Source organism: Chelonia mydas, chromosome 8, assembly GCF_015237465.2.
Source record: "Chelonia mydas isolate rCheMyd1 chromosome 8, rCheMyd1.pri.v2, whole genome shotgun sequence".
In the NCBI taxonomy this organism is placed as follows: Eukaryota; Metazoa; Chordata; order Testudines; family Cheloniidae; genus Chelonia; species Chelonia mydas.
In genome coordinates, this window is record NC_057854.1 from 63125029 (window position 1) to 63146745 (window position 21717).

Here is a 21717-nt window from a genome sequence, read left to right on the forward strand (position 1 = left end):
ATTTGTGGCTGGCCTATGTGATCTGACTTGGTTTGCAGGGCTATAAAATTGCAGCATAGACATTCAGGTTTGGGCTGGAGTCCAGGTTCATGGGCAGGGACTCCATGAGGGGGGAGGGCCCCAGAGCCCACGCTATGGCCAAAATGTCTACACTACAAATTTATAGCTCTGCAGCCCGAGTCCCGCAAGCCTGAGTCAGCTGACACTGGCCAACCGTGGGTGTTTTACGGCAGTGTAGACATATGTTAATTAAGTTGACTTTCCACTAAAGACTAGTAAAGCAGGTATACTCTATTTTACACATGAGGTCAAATACACCTAACATAATGCACAAGAAAATTCATACAAAGATAGTTAAACTAAGTATAAGCAAAAGCACATAATGCAAGCCCTGAATATCCACAGAGCACATTTGAAAACACAACTTTTACCAAGGACATTTCTACTTCCATGGTGCTTCCAGTGTTTGAAGTCAGTCATTTCATTATGCTAATTAAACTGGTAATCATTCTCTAAGGAACTTCGTTAAAATTATTCTCTATAATATGTATGTTCTTAATAAAACAATTGACAAAATGCTCACCAATCCTTTCTCCACGAGGAGAAAAATAATGCCCCCTGTAATCTTTTCCATTCTCACACACATATATGAAATATAAAGGGTTAGTTTGAAAATTACTCACTTCTATTAAGCTTAAGTGGACTCCAATTAGATACGGCATTGGTGCACTGAAATAAAAAATGAAAAAAAAAATCATTTTTTCTTGAAATACAAACCACCAGTATCTTCATCATCATAATATGATAAACAAATATAGAAAAGCTCTACATAAAGCAGACTCCAACTGGTTTTCACCATTTAAAGCAGTACTGAGCATACACATCTTTAGTCTAAATTAAGCAGAGGAATTTATTCTGTTTTTAAATCTCCAACAGAAGCGGACTCTGTAGAACTCAAGACACAGTACCCAACTATGGGAATTAAGACAGATAAAATCAGATGTGTAAGGCTGGCTGAGCAGCTTGGCGGGACATACATTCTCGCCAGCCTGAATCAGATCTCTTTGACTTGGCTTGAACTTAACCTGAGTAGCGCAAGTTCAGGTTCAGCAGACACAGCTGTAGTGCTAACCTGAGGGAGCCCATACCCCATAAGTTTGGCTCCAGAGTGAGAGCTGCATGAGGAAAGTTGATTTAAGAAGACTTTTATCTGCCATTCTGGAGAATGTGTTCTTCTTGGCTGATGTAATGGGAATGATTACATCACCATATTGTACCATAAATATCATAAAGATGTGATGCCAGTTTGGGTTCTCTATGCTTTGTGGCTACAATCCAGGCCTTACACCCTTTACATTAGCCCAGATGCTAATGCCTATCTTTGTTATTGGGAGTTTTAAAGTTGCATAATACTGAACTCTATACCGTAAGTCTCTCATTCCATATCATAAGTCTGTCATTTCAATGGTGAACTAAGACAAGAAACTATACGCTGTCCAACAACCACCCAAAGTAGAACATGAAATGATGCATTCCAATTCAGGTGAAGCCACCAGATTTAGACCTCTGAGAGTACAGTATCAGTAAGATATTGTAGTCAAGTTGAGATGATAAAAGCGTTTATCACCATTTCTATCTCTTTCCAAACCAGTAGCTTATTCAGTCTCACAAGTAAACTGATTATCAAAAGAAAGATTGGATGCATACTAAGACTTCATGCTCAAAGAAAAAGTTAAAGCAATGCTATCATTGGGAATTAGAGAAAGGAGCATCATTTAAAGAGTGCATATGACCCATTGTACTAATTAATAACATCGTTTTACTTGAATTTAATTTCCATAAGACTACAGCCAATGCTTGATATCAGGGGAAAATATTGACAAAACTAATGTGGAGAAATTAATTAGAGTTAGCTACACTGACAATACCCATATCTGTAAGAAAACAACTATAAATGGTGGAAAAAAGATCCAAGAACCAGCATGCAAACACTGAACAGCAAGGTAACTACCAAAGGTGTACAGCATAATAGCACGCTAACTTAGATATATGAAACAAACTTGTGCACGGTGATCATTAGAGAATAGTTGAATAAATATAAAACAAGCTAGGGATGTACTTCAAAGAACCACATTTTGCACATAACCGTATAATAAAGAAAGTTTAAGGTTGTGAATTTTTTCATAAAGAAAATATTCTGTCAAATAGTCTTCCAAATGTGCTTTCCAGCATTCTTTTCCATTGATGCTATGTGACAACTAGAATTATTCTTATCAGGGGGAGGCCTATCCCAGTTATGGAGGTATCAAACCCTGCTTAAGAATACTATGAAAAAAACCCAGATTACAATGAGGTCCTGAAGAAAATCAGAATTAATGGACACAAAATATAAATTCTCCTTAATCACTGTTGCAGAGTTTGGGTTCAAATGTTACATGGGTCATAGCCTGATGACAAGTTTTTAAGTTGAAATAAATAAGCATATACCACTTTTGAACATAAACTTTCAGCAATGAGTAAACAAACCAAATGTGATGGTAGCATGTTCATTCACATGAAAAAGTCACAGAATATTAAAACCTAGTTTTAGCTAATAAAAACAATGCAGTTCAAAGTTATGGCTGAACAACTCTGTGCTTAGCACACTCCACACTGATATGTTGTAAATTCCCCACATTTTCTAAGACCTCCCTGATTCAAAGCTAAATTAACAATAGCATTATGGCATAATGCTGATTTTCCAATAATCTAAATCAGACTTTTATTATTATTACATTTTGTAGTCTGTGTGTATGAATTTCTTCTATTTTTCCTCATTCAGGTCAGCCCTCCAGCTGTTTTGCCAGGTGTGTGAGGAAGGATAAAGGGAAACAGTAGCCCAATAACTTTACAGGGGTCAAGGTATGGGAAACAGCAGTGACATTTCAGACTGACCAGCCTGCCACATTTGCCTACTCATAAAGGGCTGTCATGCTATGATGGAGAACCTAGTTCTCTTGTCCCCTCCCTTCACCCATGATGGTCAACACTGTTTCTATGGGATACCTGTTTCTAGGCATTTTGAAATGCAACTGCAGAAAGTGGCACTATCACTAGAGCCTTCAGCAACCATACAAGTAGTACCACAGTGCTCCCTACTCCTTGGCAGCGCTGGTTAGCTGTGGGAATAGATGAACTACCATAGTGCCTACAGGACCCAAATGAGACTGGATCCCCACTGTTCTAGACACAGTACAGCACAGAAACAGTCCCTGCCTAGCAGAGCTTACAGAGTAAACAGGTAACACAGAAGGAGGACTGAGTGTGAATGTGTAAAAGCAGACATAAAACATCTAACATACAAGCAAAATGAACAATATGATGATTTGCAAACATTCTATTAGTTCCATTTTTTAAAAACATTGTTTAATTTATTCTTAAGTCTCATGCTTAGAGTGCTAAAAGGGTAGGTAGATGAGAAAGTCTTAAGACAGGTATAAAGATTCAGCAACCTCTGGCATTAACAAGCACTCTTGACAGCATATGGGGAAGACAAGGTATGTGAGGTAGTATCTTTTATTGGATCAACTTCAGTTGATGATTCACATGAGAGAGACAAGCTTTCGAGCCACACAGAGCTCTTCTTCAGGGCTGGGAAAGGTACTCCAAGTATCACAGCTAAATGCAAAATGGAACAGATTGTTTAGCATAAGTAATTAGCACATATTCTAAGGGCCTGGCCCACGGTCACCTCTGCAGTCATAGAACAAAAGGGAGGTGCAGTGGGTTACAGATTGTTGTAATAAGCCATAAATCAAGCATCTCTGTTTGGTCCATGATTTTTAGTGTCTAGCAAAGTTATGACTTTAAGCTCCCAGGCTCGTCTATTGAAAGTGTTGTACCGGTTTCTTTTGAGGATGAAGACTGATAGGCCAGATATAGGATAATCGCATTGTGAATATGCCTGTTTCTCTCACCAATAGAAACTGGTCCTATAAAAGATACTACCTCACCCAACTTACCTCTCTAATATTCTGGGACCAACATGGCTACAACTACACTGCATACAGTGTATGGGGTAGGCATGCTGGCCCAAGTGTAGCCAGGAAAATGGCACTGAGATTCGCTCTAATTCAGATTGGACTGTGTGATGGATCTGCCCATGGACAGACTACTTCGTGGCCAAGCAGCCAGTAACAGATCATGGGAGTGCGATTGCCCGAAGACAGCATGAGGAAGAGCCAGAATGAAACTTGTGTTTAGAACTCTATTGCTCCACTGACTAGGCTTTACCCGCCCTTGAACACTCTCTGCAGGACCTCCTCTCCTGTGGTGAGAATGAAAAGCACTCTTCCATTTATGCTGCTACAACAGCCACCACAGGCTTACAGATGAGGCTCTTACAAGGTACTGCTTGGGCCCTTCCTCCATACACTTTTGACTCATACCTCACACTTCCTTCCCAGTATTTTCCAGAATTGGCACCACTCTGACATTACTGATATTGGTCAGGGGTAAAATTTTTGAAAGACTTTTAAGTGATTTAGGAGATTCAGTCCTATTTTCAAAAGTGACTTGAGATCTTAGGAGGCTAAGTCTCGTTGGTTTCACTCCAAGCCACTTTTAAGTGATTTTGAAAATGTTACTTTCTGGGCTCATGGGTTCAGATGCAAATGTCTGGCAAAATCCAGGCAATGGGGGAGGGGTATCCTAGCAGGGATTCCACAGGGGAACAGTCTGGATCACCAGGGAAGATGTGCCAGGTTACATGTCTCATGCAAGATATACAATGTAGGCACAGATGACCTGACACCAGATTCCCCTGGGAGGCAATAATGTGTAATCAAGGGCCAGCATGGGACTGTTGGTCAAGGTGAACAGGGCAGAACTGCACTGTAGCAGGTGTTTCCAAAAAACAGACTGGTTTGGCAGAAACTTCTCCCAGGTTCTCCTCAGCACTCTATTGCTCAACTAGTGTTGAACAAGAATATGGGGTCCTTCTGATAAAGGCATTGGGGATAAAGGATAAGTAGTATGATGCTCCCCAAACTCAGCTTATAAGGACTTACTTCCCTAAAGTATTAATTATAGTAACTGACGTAAACCCAAATTCATCTCTTTTCAGTTAATCTATCCGTGTGCCCTTTTAATATGCATAAGTATTGCAAACATTAGCTTAAAAATAATGGAAACTCATAACTTCATGTCTTTAAAACACCCTATAAACATTTTCAAATTGCCTGACATAAAGTATTTAACCAAGACTACTAGAATGACTAACAAATGGATTTGAAGATTCTCAGAAAACACTGAGTTCAATTGTTGTGTAAACCCTTAAGCAGCTTCTTGAATAGTATATGAAGACATTGTTAAAAAGGGAAATTCTGCAAAATAACTCCCTCAGTTCATCATGTCAAGCTATTTAAATGTTAATGATGATGTGAGCTGAAAAAGCTACTAGGGGAAAAGTTACCTATGTCTAGTAGTCAGTTTACACACACTGATTCTCATCTGGAGTAAACTGACATAGCTCTATTGGCTTCAAAGGAACTACTCTGACTGACAACAGCTGAGGATCTGCTCCATTAACAACTGTGCTATTTTAAAAAAGTAGAACAGTGGTCAGCAACCTTCGGCATGCGGCCCACCAGGGTAATCCGCTGGCGGGCCACGAGATATTTTGTTTACGTTGATCCTCCACAGGCACAGCCCCCCACAGCTCACCAAGGCCGCGATTCACCGTTCCCAGCCAATGGGGAAGAAGAGCTAATGACAGATGACATCAAGAAGGCTGACGAGTTTAATGCCTATTTTGCTTCATTCTTCACTAAAAGTGTTAATTGTGAACAGATGCTTAATGTAACTAATATTAACAAAGAGGAGGAGGGCATACAAGTCAGAAGAAGGAAAAGACAGGTTAAAGAATATTTAGACAAGTTAGATGTATTCAAGTTGGCAGGGCCTGATGAAACTCACCCTAAAGTTCTTAAGGAAATAGCTGAAGCAGTCTGGGAACAATCAGTGATTTACTTTGAGAACTGATGGAGGACGGGTGAAGTCCCAGAGGACTAGAGAAAGGCAAACATATTACCTATCTTTAAAACAGATTAGGACGACGACTTGGGGACTTACAGACCATTCAGCCTAACTTTGACACCTGGAAAAATACTGGCTAGGCTGGGTAAGTGGTGTAGGGTGGAGAGTTTTGTTTTTGTGGAACATTGGTCCCCCTTCTGTGCAGAGAGGGGGCTGTATAGCTTGGAAGGCATCCACCTCAGTAGAAGGAGAACCAATCTTCTTGGGGACAGGCTGACTAGAGTAGTCAGGAAGGAGTTAAATTAATAGTGAAAGGGGAGGGTAAAAGATGGAAGATATGAGCACTCAGCACGAAATCAAGATGTTGAGAAAAAATTATTCAAGGAATTAAAAGACATGAAGAGAAAAAATTCCTGAATTGCTTATACACCAATGCTAGGATCCTGGGTAACAAGCAAGAGGAACTGGAATTGCTCTAGTTTGTATTACTGAAACCTGATGTGATGATGCACATGAATGGAATGTTAAAAAAAATCAACCTATTTAGGAAGGATCCAGTGTGAGCAAAAGGCGTGGGGGAGTGGCACTCTAAGTTAAAAATAGCAGTAAGTGTTTCTGAGTCACTGATAACTCTGAAGAAAATCATCTTGAATGTTTATGGATAAATGCCCTAACAGATAAAGCCCAAGATGGGGTATTAGTTGGTGTCTGCTACACCACAACTAAATCACACTAGGGAACAGGATGACCACCTCCTTATACCTCTACCTATAATGTGTAGGCAAAAAACCTGCATGATCATGGAGGACTTCAATTTAAGTGTCATATTCTCACATAGTCACACAGTCAGTACTACAACATCCTTGGAATTTCTGAACATTATAGATGATTATGTATGAACTCAAAGTGTTGTAGCCAACACAGGTGAATTCTTTAGTAGACCTTGTCCTAACAGATGAAGAGGAACTAATCAGAAAACTAAAAATTAATGGTCACTTAGGTACAAGTGATCATGACCTGATCGCAAGCAAAAAAAAAGTCCAGACTAGTAATATCTATACATACACACATACTTGGTACTTAAATAGGACCAACTGCACAAAGCTGAGAACAGTTACAAGCCAAATCAGCTGTGAGGAAGAGTTTAGTCAGAAAACTGTGAGTGATAATTGGGAATCAGTTAAGAATATGTTATTAGATGCCCCAAAAGCCATAATCAGCCACAAACCAGCTGTGCTGGTTTAAAAAAATAACCTGGGTCAGAAGGGAAGTGAAAGCATAAAATATAAAATATATATTATTTAGAATGGAAGAAATGTAAGAAAGCAGCAGTTGATAGTAACGAACATAAATCAGAAGTTAGAAATTGTAGAAAATTGATAAGAGAAGCAAAAGGATACAAGTACAAATCTATGGCTAGCAGAGCTAAGGAGTTTTTTAAAATATATGAGGAAAAAACAGAATCCTGACAATGCTATTGATCCACTACTAAATGGAGATGGTAGAATTATCAATAATAATGCAGAAAAGAAATGTTCAAGAAATATTTCTGTTATGTATTTGGGGGGGGAAAACAGATGACACAGTCTCATCACAAATTGTTGATACACTCTTTCCATTCCACTAGTACTCTGGAGGATATTAAACAAAAGCTACTAAAGTTAGACATTTTTCAATAAGCAGATCCAGGTAAGTTGCATCTTAAGAGCCAGCTGCGGAACACACTGGACCACTAATGTTGATTTTTCAATAAGTCTTGGAACAGTGGGAAAGTTCCAGGAGACTGGAAGAAAGCAAATGGTTTGCCAATTTTTAAAAAGGATAAATGGGATGACCTGGGAAATTATGGCCTGTCAGTCTAACATCAGTCCCAAGCAAGAGATATGGGACTTGATTCATAAATACTTAAAAGAGGGTGTGTAATTAATGTAAATCAAAATAGCTATCACATGACATTTTGATTAAAAAACTAGAATGATATAAAATTAATATGGCACACATAAAATGGATGAAAACTGGCTGATAGGTTTCAGAATGTAACTGTAAACAGGGAATTGTCATAAAGCAGTTTTTTTTCGAGTGGGGTCCAGCAGGGATAGGTTCTTGGGCCTACGCTACTTACCATTTTATCAATGACCTGGAAGACAACATACTATCATAATTAATAAAGTTTTCAGATGATACAAACATTGAAAGAGTGGTAAATAATGAAGAGAACATATCATTGATTCACAGTGATCTGGATCACTTAGTAAACTGGGCACAAGCAAACAATGTGCCTTTAAATACAGCTAAATATAAATGTATATATCTAAGAACAGAGAATGTAGGCCATATTTAGAAAATGGGGAGCTCTAAGCTGGGAAGCAGTGACTCTGAAAAAGATTTGGGGATTGTGGTGGGTAATCAGCAGCACGTGAGCTCCCACTGTGACGTTCTGGCCAAAAAAGCTAATGTGATCCTGGGATGTATAAGCAGGACATCTAGAGTAGGAGCAAAGATGTTATTTTACCTCTGTGTTTGGCAATGGTGTGACCATTGCCAGAAAACTGCGTCCAGTTCTGGTGCACACAAGTCAAGAAGGATATGGATAAATTGGAGCAGGTTCAGAGAAGAGCCATGAAAATGATTAAAGGGTTAGAAAACATGTCTTATAGCAATAGAGTTAAGTAGTTCAGTCTATTTAGCTTAACAAAGGGATGACTTGATTACAATCTAAGTACCTACATGGGGAAAAATATTTAATAATGAGCTCTTCAATCCAGGCTGGAAGTCAAAGCTAACAAATTTAGACTGAAAAAAAGGCATGCATTTTTGACAGTGAGGGTAATTAACCATTGGAACAATTTACCAAAGGGGGTGGTGATGTTCCACCATGGACAATTTTTAAATCAAGACTGGATGATTTCTAAAAGATATGCTGTAGGAATTATTTTGGGGGAGTTATAAGGTCTATGCTGTAAAGGAGGTCAGACTGGATGATCACAATGGTCCCTTCTACCTTGGAATCTATGAAATGATTAAACAATCAATTTGTAAGCACCTAAATTGATAACTGGGTTGCAGATAATAGTCAACATGGATTTGTCAACAACAAATCATGCCAAACCAACCTAATTTCCTTCTTTGAGAAGGTTACCAGTGTAGTAGTTACGGAGAAAGTTGTAGATGTGATATATCTTGATATTAGGCTTTTGACATGGGCCCATATTAGTCTTATAAGCAACCTAGGGAAATATGGTCTAAAAATTAAATTACTATAAAAAGGTGCAAAAGCGGTTGAAAGACTGTCCTCAGAGTAGTTATCAGTTCGCTGTCAAACTGGGAAGACATATCTAGTGGGGACTCACAGGGGTCTGTCCAAGGTCCAGTACTATTCGATATTTTCATTCATGACTTGGCAACAGAGTGGAAAGCATTCTTATAAAATTAGTGGAGGACACCAAGCTGGGAGAGTTTGCAAGCACTCTGGAGGACAGGATTAGAATCCAAAATGACCTTGACGAATTAGAGAATTGATGGGAAATCAACAAGATGAAATTCAATAAAGACAAATGCAAAGTACTACACTTAGGAAAGTAAATTCAAATGCATAACTACAAAATGGGGGAAAATTGGTAGTACCACTGAAAAGGATCTGGGGGTTATAACGGATCACAAACTGAATATGAGTCACCAGTGTGATGCAGTTGTTAAAAGGCTAATACCATTTGGGGTTTATTAATAGGAGTGTCATATGTAAGACCTGTGAGGTAACTGTCCTGCTCTACAGGTCACTGGTGAGGCTTTAGCTGGAGTAAAAACCAGATTATGAGAAAATGTTAAAAAAAAACGGGATATGTTTAGTCCTGAGAAAGGAAGACTGGAGGGGAGGGGGAATTTCATAAGAGTCTTCAAACATGTTAAGGGCTGTTATAAAGAGGATAGTGATCAATTATTTTCCATGCCTACTCAGGATGGGACAAGTAGTAATCAATTAGAATTAATCAGCAGGAAGGGAGATTTAGGTTAGAATTAGAAAAAACATTTATTCTAACTATAAGGATAGTTAAGTACTGGAATAGGTTCCAGTGGAGGTTGTGGTGGTTTTTAGGAACAGGTTGGACAAAGGGATGATCTAGGCATACTTGGTCCTGCCTCAGCCCAGGATGCTGGAGTAGATGATCTCTTGAGTTTCCTTCCAGCCCTATATTGTATGATTTCTATTTGTGTGTAAGTGTTTGCAAGATCAGGGCCTACATCCTTTAAGTAGACTAAATCATCTTAGTTATTTTGGGGTTTTTAACTACGATTTTAAAACAGCCAAACCTCTCTGGCACAAACAAGTTTTGTGACAAGCTGCTAATACCTCTGTTTCTTGAATTGAGTTTCGTGTTACAATGATGCTGTGACAATCTGACTAAGTCTATGGGAGACATCATAATGAAGACCAAGTGACATAATATTGATGCAATCTCTGGTTATGACATGACATTTTGAGCCAAAAGGAAATAATGACAACACTGTAAAAATAAAAACAATATTTTTATGTCAAGACAATGGCAACATAATAACAATGCACAAGAAAGTCTATGAAGGTCAATTTACTGGTTCTGAATTGTGGCAGCACCCACAAATTGTTCTCATTACATTTAGGCCCTGAAATCATACAGTATGGTCCTACATCTAACTAGTGTTCCTCAACACTGAGTCATGTTTTATGCCTAAGGGGAAAATATTTACTTTCCTAATAAGAGCCAAGAACCTGGGGAAGGAGAAGTATTTCATGTAACCCTTATTGTAATACTTCTATCTGCCTAAAAAGAACACAGCCCTGTATTAGAAGCACTCAGATAGAGAAACATATATATGCAACAAAAAGTTGAATCATAATTGCTGTGGTAATTTCCCCTATCATACCGTTGCTTTTGTGATTTTTATGTTGTAACTTGAACACTTTATTTACTTGTTTTCCTCTATAGTGCTAAAGAAAAAAAGAAAGAGGATATAAACAAGACTTACAAGTTTAGAAACCTCTTGCTTCTTTAGTGAGTGAATCAAATGTTTGGATCATGCCATAAAGACCTAGAATCTCAACTAATAACATGACAATCAACTGTGTACAGGACCTGCCACTACAATGTCTGGGTATACTATCCACAGCTTAGTAGTGAGAAATAAAAGCCCTGCGGTACAAGATAAATATCATAGGGTACCAGGTGAAGAAAAGGGTGAGAATTGAGGTTCACAAATCTGCCTTCTTTCTGAGAAGAGAAAAGATGGATGATATTGAAGAAGAGTCAGGAGTTCTGATGCTAAGTTCAAATGACACCAAAACTAAAAGAACCGTGTCGAAGCTATACTCCTGTCTTGAATCATTTTCTCAAATGCTGAAGAGAAAGCAAACAGGAATGAGTTTCTCCAAAAGAAATGTATCATTTGAAATGAAGGGCTTGGGTATGCTTTGAAGGGAAAAAAAAGAGAAAAGATAATTTACTAATAAAGTAAAGATACTACCATGGAAAGAAAAAACAATCCACAAAGATCAACCATCTGCTTAAGAAGACAGCAACCAAGAAGCTTTAAGCAAAAATATTTAGAACTTCTTTAGAAATCAAGAAGTTACTGATGTATTGAACAAAACTCAATGAAACAAACACCAATACTCATAGGTTCTATAGAAAATCCAGCAACCTATCAAACACGTAAACATTATTTCAAATGTGGGAAATACAGGAAACATTAACTAAATATAGGAAAGGCGGCAGATATTGTTGTTAAGGCACTCAGGAGATCTGGGCTCTATTCCTGGCTCTATCACACACTTCCTGTCTGAACTTGGACAAGTTACTCTACATGTCTAGGCTGCAGTTCCCTATCTGTAAAATGGGCATAATCATTCTTTCTCCCATTCTTTTCTGAATTGTCTATTTAAATTATATGCTCCTTTGGGCAGGGACTATCTCTTGCTATGTGTATGTATAGCCCAATGAAGCCTCTATTTCAGTTGCATCACTAAGGACTATGGTAATAGAAATAAATGAATAATAAATCATTGGTACTCCTAAGTCTTAAAGCCCCAGCCTTTTTGAATAGTAAATTACTTCTGAAAATACTCTGACAATCCTAATAATTCGTGGCCACCAAATATGTATAACTGGAGCCACTTTCTCTTCAGTGACTGTGAGAAGTGGCCACAGAGACCAAAAGCACAACTTTCAACTCTAACTTGCCAAGAATACAAAGTCTGTCATATGATCAGCACACTGCAGTTTGGCTCAATTCTTTAACAGCAGTATTTGTTGACAAAAAAAATTTCTCCCCAAAGACACTGGGATACCCAAAAGAAGACTAAGTTCTTTGGGGCAGGAACTGGAGGGGGTCCTGATGGTGACAGTTTAAGGTCACAATACAGGAAAACACTTAACCACATGCTTAAGTTCATCTTTGTTCCAGCTTAAGTGCCTTCCTGAATTGGGGCATGCATCATTATTAGTGTATTCATTCACACAATTTATTAATGTTTTCATGAGTTACTTAGATTGACAAAGCTAAGCATTATTATGGCTAAGTATCTCAGAATTAAACATTATATAATATATTAGCTATCTTACCAGCAGTAATCCAAAAGGTGTGGAGGAAGCACTGGGATGTATATGTGTTGCCAATACATTGGATATAACAATGCCGCTGACCCATGAACACAAGCAGTTAACTGAAAATAAAAATATATACACAGAATTGACAACAAAAAATTTTTAACACGAAGAAAGTACAAAATTTAAAATGAAATGTTTATATCCTTAAAGCCTCAATTGCATGAAAAAAATAAATGTTGAAATGTAGCATTGTTAATATTATTTTTAATTGTTAAGATGTCAGAGTTTAGGGCTAGAACTGACCACCAGATCATCTAGTCTGGCCTCCTGTATATCACAGGCCATCAACACCACCCAGTACCCACACACTAAACCCAACAACCAAAGTAAAGTATTACAGACCATCATAACCTCCGGACACAGACTCATAGACTTTAAGGCAAGAAGGACCATCATGATCACCTAGTGTGATCCCCTGCACATTGCACACTACAGAACCTCACCCACCCACTTCTACAGTAGGCCTTTAACCTCTGGCTGGGCTACTGACATCCTCAAATCTGGATTTAAAGACTTCAAGTGTACAAACATTTATAAAATGATGAACTGACACAATTTGAAAAGGATGCCCCTCATAGTTATCCTTCCTCAGCCATACTCCCTCAAAAAGAAAAAAAAAAAGAAAAAGCCTGAGCAAACAGATGTACTTGCATCATGCCTGCAAAGTCAACAAACTCAGATACGTCGGAGTAACATCAGAAATGAATCCTACAATTTATTTATTTTAATTTTTTTTAAAATCCCCATTAACAGGCCATACAAAGGATAGCCACCCAATAGCGTAACAAGCCCATCACATGCCCCAAAACTGAAATAGTTTCCCAGCCAATAATTTAAAGAGCCAAATACCCAAACCTTCAGCTTTCCACAAAAATCTTAGCAAACAAATAGTCTTTGTCTTTGGGGAAATGATGCAATTTCCTGCAAATCACCCTTGGTAATCTTGGATAAAAGACCTGAGCCACAAAAGAGAAGCTCCCTCTACTCCTGTAACTCAACACCATGTCATAATCAACAGTGTCAAAGGTAGAAGACAGATCGGGTATCATCATTGTGGACATTTGGGACTCAAGTGAACTTGCACAACATTCAATTCATCTGAGAAGGAGAATAAGTAACTTTCAGAGAGTATTCCTAAGGGCTGAACTAAATTCTCCTTAGTCTTTCTCTGTCTTCATCTCTAAACACCTTTTGAAAAAAAGAGTCCAGTAAATCAGGATACTCCAAATGATATGAGACCAGCTTTGTCACCTTTTCAAATAACCCCTCCCAAAAAACTCGTGGTGAGAGACAGGACAGAAGTTGACAAGAAATGGTTCCCTGACCAGTAAGTGAACAACGTCTTGTATGAGGCAAGCTAGCACCTTGGTATCCTGTAAAGAGAGGTTAGTCTACACTAATATTGGTCCCAGCAGCCCAGTTTGTTTTACCATTCATGAGGTGCTATCTTGCGGGCTGTATGCCACAGATCCTTACCTGGAGGACCTACCTCTACACACTATTGTGAATAAAATCATTTGAAACAACCAATAATTACTTTGCATTTGCTCTCCTACCATGAAGACAGATAAACTGAACTGAATCTGGTTGATTTTATTCATAAAATAGGTGAGAAATTGCACAAAATGAGAAAATATCAACATTGTTTCCAAACAGAGGTAGCCCAGATCCAGCACATGAGGCATCACCAAGAACACAATCCTACTGATCTAAAGTTCTCAGATGGAGTAAAAGAAGGGGGGAGGGGGGGAGACATCTTTCCTACGCAGAGGATTTCAGAAACCCAGACATAATAGGACTCAAAATCTTATCTCTTTAGTTCCACTACTGGTGCTACAATTGCCTTCCCTGGTACTTGATTTGCCACAGATAATCCAATGGAGATCTATGATAATAGCACAGACAGAAGGAGGTTTAGAAAGCCACCTTGTTTATGGAAGAAAAAAGATGGTTATAATGTTTTATTAGGTCATCGATAAAGTGACTATCCAATATTGACTTAATTAGTACTGGTCTTTATTAAGCATGCATTTCTACTGTAGCAAATGTAAGAGCTAAAAAAATGTGGATCCTGCTAGTACAGTGCTGAAATGTTATGGATTTTATAGGGGAAATCTCTTCATGGAACAAAGCAGCAATTAAAGCTTTAGCATCCTGGGTATCTTGGACAGTTATACTTGTTTATAAAAATTATAGAACAATTTTGCATATACATTTTTATAATAAAAATGGAAAAAATAATTATAAGAGCATCTTGGCAGAAATCATAGACAATTACAATTTGTGCAGCACAGTTTGCTCATCACTCAGATTAATATAATACGATTAAGTATGGAAAAAAAGAGGGTCTGAAAGCTCCTGAGGGATATCATTAGGGCAAATTGCCAAAGAATGAAACATGAGCCAGTCAGGAGAGTCTGGAAACTGCAATAATACCAAGGGACTTGAATGTTCGACAGTTGGAGCTTCAGTAATGTGTGAACTGCAGGTTACGGTATCAAGAGACTCTGTTCACTGACACATAGAATGTCACTATTGACCAACGAACTGCCCAAGCTTGACAGCTATACTACAGGAAGCCAAGTATATCATAATTCCATATTTAAACTGTTCATTTCAGATTAACATTTTGTTTCTTAGCTTTATGTTAAACAACTACAATTGTACTGTTTTTGGCATTAAGGTAATGTCCAATTTAATAATTATTGCTTTGTTACAAAGAGTTAATTATTCAGTTATCTTTTGGCAAATGAACATCCTTTTTCTCTTGCACTCATTATTATTTGTTGGATTTACCTAGGATTGTTTTCCTTTACACTTTAAGTAATATTCTTGAAGCTGTACAACCAATTCAGTACTATTTTTAAGTATTTTATACAAAACAGATGTGGATTCACAAATTAAAATATTTATATTATATTTTGTACTTCAAGCCAAACTATCCATATAAAAATTATTGTTGCAGACATTTCAATCACAGACTGAAATAAAGCGAAGTGCTCATTAGAAGATTCCCAAAATTTAGATAAAGATCTCTTTATCTAGTTAATGAAGTTGTGTTATTCAAGATTCTAAAATTGTATATCTTATGTTTACACGTACATAAAAAATAGATACATGCACACAAGCATTTCTATTTCTAGTTATGCAAAAAATTGAAAAATGTGCATTATGTTTTGGTTCGCGCTCATTACCAAAACAATCTAGGAAATGAATAATTACATTGCACAAGATATTTAAAGTTTTATAATTGGTCTTTACTACTTTGTGATCCATGTTTTGGGCTGACATTCAGAAGATAAAAATGTTAAATGTTAAATTAATGCATAACATGACAACTTTACTCTTTTCTAGCAGTGAAAGTATGGACTTAACTGGTTTATTCATTTAACAAAGTTCATTATATTTCTCCTTACATTTTGTACTTAATACACCAAAAGTGTACTGTTTTAACATTTCTATCTATTCTTTAAACAAGAGTAAGTGGATTTATAAACATACCATTGGTAGGTATATAAAAATTTAGTGTGCATTCTAACTTCTAATGAAATTTGGTAATTTAAGCATATATGGAACAAAGATGCTTATCAGCTGAATGACACTGAATACTGTGTCACTCTACATTACAACATTTGTAAAGTGATAACTGTGGCCTTTGTGTATGAAAGGATTTTGCACTTTTATCTTGATATTTTATTTTGCTTTTGGTTTACCTTGTGATTTTACTTTTTCAAAAAATTACAAACTGTAATGTTATATCCCAAATTCATCATCCATCTAAATAACTGCATTTCAATATTTGTAGTATTCCCCCACTAGGTACAGGAAAATATAGGGAATTCTGTAGATATTGGGATAAAACTATCTTTACCTTTAAATAACCAGATATTTAAGGAAAAATTGAAAAATATTTAAGGGACATTCTATACTTGACCATTTGACCTCTTATGAGCTCAGCAGTTTATAAGTCCACCATTGCATTCAGTGGGATACAGGAGAAACCGCTGAAAGTCTTAGAGGGGAGTGGACAACCTGACTCTAGGTTCCGGTGGTGACTGCTAAGGGAGCAATTAATTGGGTATCGAAGAGTTGTTGTTCACAGGACTGCAAGGAATGGTAATATATGACCACCAGAGTGCAGTATTTAGCATGCTGTGGGGAACTGAGTAATGAAGACATGGGGCAGAAAGCAGAGTCTGAGTCCCATGGTGCTGATGCAGAGAAAAGTGGTATAGGAAACAATGACTGTGGCTGAAACAAGTTGTGAACAGTGTGGTTTATGTGAGTCCCTGGCAGAATGCAGGACTGTTTTTGCTATCTGAGGAGAAGAGTGCATTTAACTGGAGACTGCATCCAGACTGAATTCCATTTCAGCCGGGATGATTAAGAATTACAAAAGAGAGTGTGGTTCAGATATTTTTCAGGGCAGAAAGCATCTTTAGTAAACTGTCTTGGAGTTGTCTTCAAGGTTGTGGCCAGTCCTACCCATCCTGTCAGTTGCTACTGGAGATTACATCAACTGCAAAATCTGATCAATTTCTGCATAATTATTTCTAAAGATCTGATTTTAGATATGAAAATGATGCATGCAGAACTTCCCTATTAAATATGTTGGATTGTTGAGGCAACAATCCAACATGTTTAATAGGGATTACTTAGTTTCAGAGTCAGAACAGTCCAATGCAATATGTTGAAACTGGTATTCCATTCCCCTGCAAAAACTTGTGGCTTACATTCTTGTCTGGCAAAATTCCTTTTGTAACATGAGATGTTTTGATTGGCACATAATTCTATGGTTTTAAAGAAGATGGAGAAAGTTTGTTGCATGAACTTTGCTAGACCTGACTGTTTGGTATTTCTATACCAGTATTTGATTTTCTAGGTCTTGAAAGTGGTGGCAAAACAGCTATAAAAGCATCTAGACAGAAATGTTTGATAACTTTTTGCCTGTTTTCAGGCAGGGAGCTGAAATATGGTGCTGAGATAGCCTTTGTCAGTCACAAATAACATGAAAGAGAAGGTCTGCCTTTGCTGGTATTTTATAACCGTCAGAATCATTTGATACTGTCAATAGATTCTATTGCATTTTCAAGTATGACTGGGAATGTTTACATCTGTTTCCGGTGCTACCTGACAAAGGATTCTAGTCAGTATCATCAACATCAATCGTAGGTGCTGGAACTAAAGGTACATGGGGTGCTGTAGCACCCCCTGACTTGAAGTGGTTTCCATTATATATGGGATTTACAGTTTGGTTCAATGGCTCACAGCACCCCCACTATAAAAATTGTTCCAGCACCCCTGAAATCTTGTGTTGTGTTCCCATGAGATGTATAATAACTCTAGTGCTCTTTAATTCTATCTGCTACCGCTTTGAAAAGTGTGTAGGAAGTAGGTGCTTACTGATAATACCAAGCTACATATGCTACTTTCTCCAGACACTTAGGGGATTTCATTGTTTAAGAAATTTACTTAGCGAAATTAATGACAATATGGCACTAAATTAGTAGAGACTGAATCCCAACAAGTTTGAAATTATGCTGAGCAAGTTGGGCAAGAAACATGAGGCAAGTCAGAGTTTCCTTACATCTTCCTATTTCAGATAAGTAGTCTCTTCAGAAGCCTGACAATGTTCAAAAACTGAGGCACCCTTGAAGAGCGACTGCTGTTAGATGGTGCTAGGTCAGATGTGGTCAAGGCAAGTTTATTCTTTCCCTAAGAACATCAAAAGACTATAGCTTTCTTTCTCTCACACACACATGAGGACTTGACAATTCTGATATGTGCCTTTGGTACTCTAATGTTCAACCCTATCAATGAACCTTTACTATGAGCTTTCAAAATAACTGGTCAACTGCCTGCAGCTAGGGCAAACAACTGTCTATGGTGTCAACAGAGAGGATTCTGCCTACCTGCGGTTATACTCTGTACTGGTTGCCTGCTTGGGTACAGATTATGTTTCAGATTTTGATCTTAATATTTAAAGCTCATGGTGGACAACAAGTATGTTATTGAGGGTCTGGGGTTCTATATATCTTCTTGTCTTCTAAGATTCCATTGTAACTGGGCAAGGAACTGAATTTGGAACTGTGTTTAAAACCAGCTTAAACAAGTCTCCAGTTAAACTATTTTCTTATATGGTTTGTCAAGTCAGAAAGAATGGTATTAAACTGTATTAGAATCATGTTTTAAAATCATGTTTATAATTGGCAACCAAATCATGTCAGAATCATGTTCGAAATCAATTTAAAGAGTTCCTAAACTCATTTCCTAGTCCAAAATGTTTATATTTATTGAATATCCACATACTATATAGGAGGCGTTGGAACCCAGTGGAAAAAGCAGTGGACAGACTCAGGAGACCTGGGTTCTATTTCTGGTGCTGGGCAAGTCACTGCACCTTTGTGCCTTGGTTTCTCCATTTGTAAAATGAGAATGATTATACTTAACTCCTTTGTAAGGTGTTTTAATACCTACAGACGAAAAGAACTATATAAAAGCTAGATTTTATTATTATTATTAAGAAGGTGATTATGGCTGCAAGAGAAGTATATAATTTAAAAAATATTTCCAGTTCTGCTTGTGTGTTACCTTTTTGGAAAGATTCAATACAATAATATGTTTTAAAAGGTCATTTGTCAATTCCAGACTGTCAAATGCATGAGTCTTTATATGGCATAAAGGAACATATCCTTAAAACAAACCAACAAACAAAACTTGACTATACTTTCAGAAGTTTGTATGACCTGTACACAGTAAAGTCAATGTTCTGTCAGGAATTGTGGGAAAACTGTAACCTAATCATCTGACTTTGCACACAGGGGACACACGTTTAATACTGTATGCTCTCTCAGCAGTAGTACATGCTCAAACATGTCAGATTTATCTCTAAAAAACATTGACTAGCTGAGAACTGTCAGTCAGTAAAGTATCCTCAGGAAATCTTTACATTTGTACCTCTATTTTGATTTTATATTATTTCTATTTAGGTTCTTACAACAATACCCAGCACCATGGCATCTGAGCACTAGTTAACAATATTTAATGCACAATAATGCAAGTTTACATGCTAAACCTTTTGACAAGCCAGAAGGATTTGCCTTTTGGAAATACACCTCTCTAGTAAACTAATTTATTTAAAAGTAGCAATAGAGACTGACTTAAGTTTATACCTTTTTGTAGTCTGGGTCTATGTCAACAAGAAAAGCAATTTTCTACAATATTTAAAGTTACATTTTTTTAATTTCTGCAGAAACACTGCTATCTTTTTGAAACAATGCTATTTTGAGTTGAAAGCTTTTTGTTAACTGATTTCTACAATATATTTATTTGATAGCTATTTGCAGATTCATCTAATTCAAGTGAATGATCTGAAAACAATAACTCCATATATCACACAAACCATTTTTCTTATCTGACAGTTAACATTCTATCAGGATAAATTACTTTGTTCAAAGCACTTTCCACAACCTCCAGTGAAACCAACACTGGGAGAATACAAATGACAAGATTTACAATCATGACAATATGAAAAATAAGAATTTATGAAAATTTACTAGCAGAATGTTATCTGCAAGCCAAACACAGTGACTCAAATTAGATAAAATGTGCAAGTAAAATGAACCTGTGGAGCCTACAATCACCTTTAAAAAAATCTACCATATGAGCTACAGCATTAAAAATTAATTCCCCAAAACATTCTCTAATGTTATCAGTGGCTTTGAATGTCATGTCTAGAAATGAGCACTGGCACACTCTTTCTCAAAGTCCCATAGGCCTAATGGTTTGTCTCCCTCCCAATCCCACCTCAAGGATGATGATCAGACCCCTCTATTTAAATTCACCTTTTCAACCAAGGAAATAAAATGAAATGTTGTACTTTGAATAAATTACATGAAAACATTAAGTTTAAACTCGTAGGCATATTTTAAAAACAACCTCCTATTTTTCAGATTTTGTCCTCTTTTTATCTGTATTTTCAATATGTTTATTCTGTGCATTTGACAGCATTTTGTGTACAGTCATTTCGTTGTGTTGCTGATGGGCAGTTGCTATTTCTCTCATGATGCAGCATGGTGATATCACCCTTGTATACTACCTTGGAAGGGAGAAGAGCTCACACAATTCTTGCCGAGCCTTATGAGCTCAAGAAAAGGATGTTTCCCAGTAATAGCAGCAGAGCAGAAAATGAAATTGAAGATGCAGTGTGCAGGTGAGTGCCCAGAAAGGAGCAGGTGGAAGGAGGAAAATGAGCTTATTTGCCTGCACAAAACACCTTTCTAGGCATAAGTGGAAGTGGGGGCATAAGGGGTAGCAGAGACCAGCTCTTTGTAAATTTTTTAAAATGTTTTTCCTCCAAAACAAGCTAGAACATATTTTAAAGGGTGCTCTTTAGAAAAGAGTGTTTTGAAAAATATTAGTCAAGTTTAACACAAGTTCAAGTTCAAATTGAGTGTCCCCTTAAGTTTTAGACTAAATAAAGAATGTCTCTCCATTCTGGTGCTGCTTTAATCTTGAAAAAGCTAACTCCGCCTACCACTTCTTTCTTCTCACTTTTTTGTCTTTTCTAATGTTCACTTTCAGTCTCCCTGTATTCTTTCCACTTCCATGTGCTATCCTTCCTTCCCCTCTTGCTCACTTATACCCTACTTTCTAAATCGCTCCCTAATTTTTCCCAGCTCCCCCAACCTCTCTTTCTCCCACATGCAGGTTTCCTCACCCATTTCCCCCCTCTTACTACCTTCTGTCTCACCGATAATCCTGTCTCTCCCTCTTCCTTTCTCCCCCTCCCCCCGCACTACTTCCCCTCTCTATGCAAAAGGAGTGGCTCTACCGTAAAACAAGGGGGGTCTGCATATGTTTCTCCCCTCTGAAGGGGAAGTTCCCAAGAATAATTTTTGTATCCTCCCTCAAAAAGTAGAGGAACTCCATGGCATGCTCTCCTGCTGTCCACTAATTAAGGAGCAGCAGGGAACAACGATCCTGGTGAATAGTTGACAAGTGACTTATTTACTGCAAGCAAGACCAGAGAGCATCATTGGCTATGTTGTAATTCATCTTTTGA

At 37.5% G+C, this 21717-nt stretch overlaps 1 protein-coding gene across 5 annotated transcripts in view; it reads right to left on the reverse strand.

Annotated features, from left to right (window-relative positions):
• The window catches only part of DENND1B (DENN domain containing 1B), a 243148-nt gene that overhangs the window by 76569 nt on the left and 144862 nt on the right, over positions 1 to 21717 (reverse strand). For all 5 annotated transcript variants that reach the window (XM_037907882.2, XM_043552708.1, XM_043552705.1 and 2 more), the window contains 2 exons: positions 12609 to 12709; positions 684 to 729 (listed from right to left, as the gene is read on the reverse strand). In XM_037907882.2, the coding sequence (XP_037763810.1) occupies positions 684 to 729; positions 12609 to 12709 (147 nt within the window). The remainder of the gene's footprint in view (positions 1 to 683; positions 730 to 12608; positions 12710 to 21717) is intronic.